The 7187-nt window shown below is 52.9% G+C and overlaps 1 protein-coding gene across 1 annotated transcript; it reads left to right on the top strand.

Moving 5' to 3' along the window:
* Window positions 1691–4336, top strand: LOC8057603 (protein IQ-DOMAIN 1). Its single transcript, XM_002448314.2, has 4 exons — window positions 1691–2292; window positions 2874–3050; window positions 3139–3207; window positions 3284–4336. Exons 1-4 carry the CDS (start codon window positions 1888–1890, stop codon window positions 4034–4036), a joined length of 1404 nt encoding a protein of 467 aa, XP_002448359.1. The 5' UTR covers window positions 1691–1887; the 3' UTR covers window positions 4037–4336.

Here is a 7187-nt window from a genome sequence, read left to right as displayed (position 1 = left end):
TATGACTTTTCAGTCATCCAAAATGTAACGGTCTATGTACGTCAAAAGATACGGAAAAGGAGGTAACGGTCCAAGTACAAATACAAATACAGTAAGCATCGAAAGAGATAATAGTGTAGAATTCAATGAACATCAGGATTGGATCTTGCCATGATAAGCAAAGGAAAAAAAACAATAAACCAAAGAAAAAAATATAAGCGATGGGGATTAAACAAATGCACAAAATCGGGCACCTATGTCTTCCCAAAGCCTTAAGCTTGACGATTCACTTTTTACATGTGTTTCTTGTAAGATTTTGCATAACCATATGTGCAGGCTAAAAGAGAAACAACCAGATAGAATGTAACCCTTCTGCCCGTAATCACGATGCATTTGCCTGCATCCATTCCCACACACGCTTTAGCAATGGACAAGCACAACAATGGCGTCATTGTTCATGCCTGGCACGTTGTTACTAGGCTCGAAGGATTCAGGTGCAATGCCCATCAGTTTGTTAACCGGCTCCGGTCATTTGTTAATCTCGTCGTCCTTGAATCGCGTATGCTGCTGCCACGTTGCACCGATACGGGATACGGATACGGCGATACGTTGATACGACATTTTCAGAAAACAAGGATACGCCGATACGGCAAGTATATAAATATACCAAAAAAATCAGAATACTCCTATTAAGAATAATTTTCACTCTAGCAGAATAATCAACAAATAGAGATGACAAAATATAGACATGGCTAGTACCATGAAGCATTTAAGATACTTAGTTTCACACTAGTAGAAAACTAAATATTGTTTTTAATATCCTTACAGCAGAATAATAAATATCAGGATACTATAAGTTTTAGCCTAAGTCCGCTACCACATCCATTGTGTACGTGTGGTGGCTAGTAGGGTTTTAGTGTTGTGTAAATGGGCCACAAAAATGAGCTGCTAGCTTGAGTGGACTTCAATTTGAGAGGTTATGGGCTGGGAAGTATCGGGAAAGTATCGGTCTAGTATCGACGAAGTATCGAATTTATTTTATTTATTTTTATTTCTCTATTTCCCCAATACTTCTCCGATACCGTAACGGCGTCGTATCGGCGTATCGCCGTATCGGATACGTATCGCGATACCGCTACGGCGATTCAGAGAAGTATCGGGGGTAACATAGTGCTGCTGGCCAGGTGAACCCCTGGCTCGTGGCAAGCGATGGCTCTGCTGCCCTGGCGAACCCATTGCGTGCGACGGGCTCATCGTGCCCTCGTGACAGCGGAAAGATGGGTACAAGTACAAGGTCGATCCGGACGATGTAGCCATGTAGGAGCTTCAAAAATATACAATGGCACATTTTAGAAAAGCTGTTGGATTAAGCAATTTTTTTGTGAATACTTTCATTTTTAAAAACTGCTAAATATATTTTGGATCCAATATTTACATAGTTTCTTGAAGTTGCTTTTAGTAGTTAATTACAGTCATGTATGGGAGGGCCACAGTTTATAGCAAACTTTGACCATCGAAGAAACGGTCAAACACTGCCGGTTATGCGACCGGCGGAGCAGAGGATCAAGACCTGCCAAAGAAAAAACTCAACTTGTCACATACCTACCTGAAACTAGTCTTATTTCACAATTTTACACCAAAAATGCTGCAGCAGTTTAGCACTATCGCATAAAAGGGCCCCACAGTTTGTGCTTCAGCTATAAGACTAGCAGCCCCTCTAATCTTCCACTAGACTCTCCCCGCCCTGTTCTCGCCTGCTGCCTTTCTCTCTTCTCGGTGTAAACCGTGTGGCGCATTTCACTGTTTTGGTTTCCTCTCCCGCTCTTTCTTTACCCCCTACTCCGGCCAAGTGCTGGAACCAAGAAAGCCTCATGCGGTGGCCGGCCGAGGGGCGGTAGAGCGGCGGAGATGGGCTGGGCGCCCAGGTGGCTGCGCGGGCTGCTCGGCGGCGGCAAGAAGAGCGCCGAGACAAAGCCGGTGAAGGAGAAGAAGCGCTGGGGATTCGGGAAGTCCTTCCGGGAAAAGACTCCGGCACCAGCGCCGGCGCGGCCTCCGACGCCTCCGGTGCAGCCCACGGCGACGCCTCGGCGGGGGTATGCGGCGGCGCCGGATGAGGGGGACGACGAGCAGAGCAAGCGTGCTATCGCGGTGGCCGCGGCGACTGCGGCGGTGGCAGAGGCCGCCGTCGCTGCCGCCCAGGCTGCAGCCGCCGTGGTGCGTTTGACGAGCAGCGGGCGGTGCGCGCCGGCCGCCGCCGCCAAGCGGGAGGAGTGGGCTGCTGTTCGGATCCAGGCCGCTTTCCGTGGCTACCTGGTAAGCTTCTCACAGAATCCTCGCTCTTCAGTTACTAAATCTTTTTTTTAATGAAATTTGCAATGAATAAACAAATCTTTTTAAGTTACAGCTTGTCACGAAAAAGCTATCTTTAAAACGGAAGCAGGAACCTTTTGTGCTTCCAAAAAAAAAAGAATCACCCTCTTTTGCATGGTAGATAGAAATTTCTGTGTTCATGTGTAACGTACAAATCGCTCTGGTAACCCCTTCGCCTCCAGCAAGGAGAAGCCACGGTGGGCGTCAGGTCTGCCGTCGTCTTTACTGCCTGCACAGTCGGCTTCGTTTCAGGAAGCGAGGCATGGCCATGGCCGGTTTTTATTACTCCGTTTCCTTGGCAGGAAATCGGAAGGCCTCTGTTTTTGCCGTTTTGCGCCTAGTTACTGCGTTACTGTTCTTGGAAGCGGCTACCGCCGTAGCCGTAGTAATGGCGGTGGTGGTTGGTATGCCAAGTTGCGAGATGCCAGCCCCGGCTTTTGCACTGTAGATGCCCATGGCTATGGGAGTATGGGATTGGGACCATTGCTGATTAACCCTGCTTCTCCTTGTGGTTCCGTGCGCAGGCGAGGCGAGCGCTGAAGGCGTTGCGGGGGCTGGTGAAGCTGCAGGCGCTGGTCCGGGGCAACATTGTGCGGCGGCAGGCGGCGGAGACGCTGCGATGCATGCACGCGCTCGTCCGCGTCCAGGCGCGCGCGCGCGCTTGCCGCGCAATTCGTTCGCAGCATGTCGCGGCTCATCCGGTAAGTGAGGATATTTCCCTTGCTGGCTCGTAGTAACTTGCCGGGTGTTAGTGTTCTTATGGTTCCTGGATGGATATGTGCACGGTAGGATCCACCGACGCCGGAGAAGTACGATCAGGCGGGTGCGCCCAGGCACGGCCGTTCCGGCTCTCTGAAGGTGAGTGTTTTTCCTCTGTTTCGAGGTTTCTTTGTGCAATGTGATGGCAGTGACGAGGGTGAGGTGATCTGTGCAGGCAAACGCTTCGAAGACACCGGGCGGCGAGAGGCTGGGCAGGGAGAGGTCGGAATCTTGCGGGAGGAACTGGCTGGACCGCTGGGTGGAGGAGAGGTACATGGACGACGAGAAGAACGCCAAGATCCTCGAAGTGGACACCGGCAACAAGCCAGGGCGGTATGCTTCCAAGAGGCGCGGCGGCGGTGGCGGCAACCATCACCACCAGTCGCCGTGCTCGACGATGACCTCTGACCAGAACAGCCGGAGCTACGCGACCATGCCGGAGTCGCCGTCCAAGGACTCCACGACCGCGCAGCAGTCGGTGCCGAGCCCGTCGTCGGTGGGCATGGCCGAGGCTCTGAGCCCGCTGCGCATGCCCGTGGACATCGCCGAGCTCTGCGACAGCCCTCAGTTCTTCTCGGCGACGTCGCGGCCCGGGAGCTCGAGGAGGGGCCCGTTCACGCCCACCAAGAGCGAGTGCTCCCGCAGCCTCTTCGGTGGCTACTCCGACTACCCCAACTACATGGCCAACACGGAGTCGTTCCGCGCCAAGGCGCGTTCCCAGAGCGCGCCCAAGCAGAGGCCGCAGTACGAGAAGTCCAGCTCCCTCCGCAAGGCGTCGGCGCACGCCTTCGCGACGGGGCCGTGCGCGCCGCCGTCGGCGGGGGCGGCCGCGCAGAGGTCATCGGCCTCACTGCACGCCAAGTTCACCAACAAGGCGTACCCGGGCTCTGGCAGATTGGATCGACTTGGCATGCCGGTCAGGTACTGATCCTGATCGTGAATTTCCTGATCCTACCTAAGTTCGCTTCAGGATAATGTGGTGCTGCGCCTGAACTGATGTCCGTGTGTCAAGCGAGGACGATGAAGGAAATCTACTAGTGGTCGTTAGGTTTTGTGCCTTCGTGGTGCTATCACCCGTAAACAGTTTTCTGTTTCTTGCTTTGTGTAGCGAAGTGTAAGTTGCTGGTAGCTGTAATACTATGCGTGCTAACAACTCCCCTCCACATTTCCTCCGTGATATATATATCTGCCATCAAATCATGCATGGGAATTGAATGTGTTGTTGCAATGCTGGCTCGATGTTGGTCACTCATATACTAGTTCTTGTTCATGATGAGACGTTAACATCATCATCATATTCTCCTGACTTTCTCTCCATTCCAGAATGCCCCATTTTAGTAACCAGTAATCTAGTGTGCTAGATATTTGATACTATTTCATTAGGAGAAACCCCCATGGCCCCATTAGCGAAAAAGCGCCTCTAATTACTTTGCCCAATGGGTGGTGGTGGTGGACCAATTGGTGGTGTTTCTGTCCTGGACCTGGACGCTGTCTCGGGCCTATCTGGTGAGCTGTGACTTGTTTTAATGCCACTAGCTATCTCGTCCGGTAGCCATTGGAGCCACTTGAGCTCGCTCGTCAATCAGTTGGCCTTTGGCTCGTACTAGCCACCATGGTGAAACAAATGGCGGCATGGAGAAGGAGACACTAGCGTGTAGTCAAAACTAGAGTTGTAGCCTCCACCCTCGTACTAGTAAATAGAGTACTTTCTACCGCCATGGAAAGAGGAGCTAAACTGAGCTAAGCAACCCCTATCATCGTTAACCGCGATTCTGCGTCCTGATGACGCAACGGGACGGCCGGGTTCCGAAGAACGAACGGTGTGGAAGTCTACAGAACGTCGCTCTTGCTGTCTCGACGCTCGAAACCTTTGCGTGTGTGTTGGGACGCGAGCGGGAGGGTTTTTGTGCTTGGAGAGCCGGCCGGGACCCGGGAGGTGTCGGTGACTCGTTGTGCCGGTGCACGAGGCAGGCAGAACGCCGGTGCTGTGAGGCAACGCCAACGCTGCTGCCCACTGAGCTTTCCGTGGCCACCACCATCACAGTCGCAGCCCCCTTTTTTTTTTAGCATTCGCAGTTGCCTTGCCGAGTGCGAACGCTCGGCACCGCGGAATTTTCCATCCGTGCACTTCCTGCTCCCACCGCCTTCTTTCGCCCCATAAACTAGTCTTGTCTAAGGCCCTCGCCTTCCGGCTTTCGGCTCGTGTGATTATTATTGCTTGAGCGGTTGAGCCACACAAATGGAAGGCGGACAGGGAAAGACGGATCAAGCCCGGCGTATTTCTAAATCCCCTTATCCGAGGATTCGTCATTCGGCATGCGAGCTTACTACTGGTTGTAGTAGTTATATACTGATGAAAAATTCGCAAACTGGTGTATTAGCAAATACCAAAGCGAGCAGTGTACTATGGTTTTATCAATCGCATTGTCTAGTGTAAATGAGAGATTGATAGAATCATAGTGTGGAATTCAAAGCTGTATCGGAATATTGGCTAACATGTGTGTCCGTACCAGCATGATGTTGATCCAGGGGATCGTGAGGCTTTGACCGAACATTGGTGCAAACAAAGTGTCAGGGAGCTTTGTCATTAGTACGAGATGAACTTGCCTTCTCCAAAAAGCTACTAGTAATTGAAGATTGTCGGAGGAAGTAGTGAGAGAATGCATACAAACGTACGGCGATACCAAACCAATCCAAAAAAACAGAGCCTTGAATCGAAGTAGCTCCTGGCCCGGTGCTCCTTGCTTGTTCATCGCCAGGCGTTCTCGTCCTGGATGGTTGGTGGGTGGTCACACAAGCTACAATACTTCCGTTGCCACCTTCAACAGCAATCCGGGCCTGTATTTCCTACACATCTACAGGTTGCTAGTACCACATGGTGCCTTCCTGGAAGATGACACTGCTGGCATTGCCGATCTGCCGTCCTCTGTGGAATTCTGGTGGCACACGGTGCAGGAGAAGCTCTGTTCCTGATTTAAGCTGGATTTGGTGCTTGCTTGCTGGCTGTACCGGCAAATAATCTCTAGTCCAAGCGTGCAGCAACCAAGCAGCCTTGCTGCCTTGCGCAAACAGTCAACAGCTGCCTACTGCCTTTGGTAGAGCGGGTTAGGGGCTGGCTGTTAGCACTTAGCAGGCCGACGGGGACCAAAGGCTGAAAGCCTGGCAGTGCATGGAACGATGCAGGTGCGCCATACTGTACTCTGCTCGTCGTACTGCATGATGAAGCGGCGACGAAAGGTACGTGGCTCCAACCATCGCCCTCCATAGACGTTTTAGGCCTTGCGATGACGGCAAAGACTATTTAGTGGTTGATGGATGACCGGACCCGTTTCCTTTTTGTCCTGCATTTCCGGCCGGTCCAATTATTTCGTGTGGTTTGGCTTTGCTGGTCATGGGTGTTGGTCGGATCCACTAATCCGTTCCCTGTGGTGTCACCTTCTGCAGCCAAATTTGTTCTATAGTATGAATTTCCTTGCAGAAATAAATATTCCAGTTTAACTTGATCGAAGCTAGTACAAATCCGTTCGTAATGCGCACAGTCACGGGCGACATTCCAGATCCACACTGCCTAGAAGACGCTAGCACTGTGCACTGCACAGGGCATGTTCGGGAAGCAGGCAGCGTCAGGAACCCCGATCGGCAGCAGCATGGGACTGTTGTATCGTGTGTATCCCCCTTCGTCATGCCACACGCGCCAACATTCATTGCTAAAAAGCTTCCGCCGATGGACTCGCCGTTGCGGCACTGTGGGACACGTAAAATAGACCCGGGAACAGCAGCGTCAGACACGAGCACGGGTGCGCAGCGACGGCATGCACGCACCAGCGTGCCGGTGCACCCGGGCATGCGACCAAGATCGCGGCCCCCGTGAGCACATGGCCCTGCTTCCCAGCTTTGCCGGGCCCCGGACCTGCTGCTGCCGCCACGCGCTGAAGCTGAAACCGACCGGGGCAACCCGGTGTGTAGTGCGCACCGATGCGCAGGCGGCCGCGCGCAGCAGCGACCGCGGGGGGAGGGGGCACCGATCGGCGATCGCGATCTCTGGCCGACGAATCTTTCGCCCGATCGGCCGCGCGGCG

Source organism: Sorghum bicolor, chromosome 6 (genome assembly GCF_000003195.3).
Source record: "Sorghum bicolor cultivar BTx623 chromosome 6, Sorghum_bicolor_NCBIv3, whole genome shotgun sequence".
In the NCBI taxonomy this organism is placed as follows: domain Eukaryota; kingdom Viridiplantae; phylum Streptophyta; class Magnoliopsida; order Poales; family Poaceae; genus Sorghum; species Sorghum bicolor.
The sequence above is the reverse complement of the archived record's forward strand: the minus strand, read 5'-3'. Positions and strand labels throughout refer to the sequence as shown.

Coding starts and splice junctions, on each gene's coding strand:
- LOC8057603 (XM_002448314.2), top strand. CDS start 1,888: ATGGGCTGGGCGCCCAGGTGGCTGCGCGGGCTGCTCGGCGGCGGCAAG. Junction 3,051..3,138: donor AGCATGTCGCGGCTCATCCG/GTAAGTGAGGAT, acceptor TGTGCACGGTAG/GATCCACCGACGCCGGAGAA. Junction 3,208..3,283: donor GCCGTTCCGGCTCTCTGAAG/GTGAGTGTTTTT, acceptor TGATCTGTGCAG/GCAAACGCTTCGAAGACACC.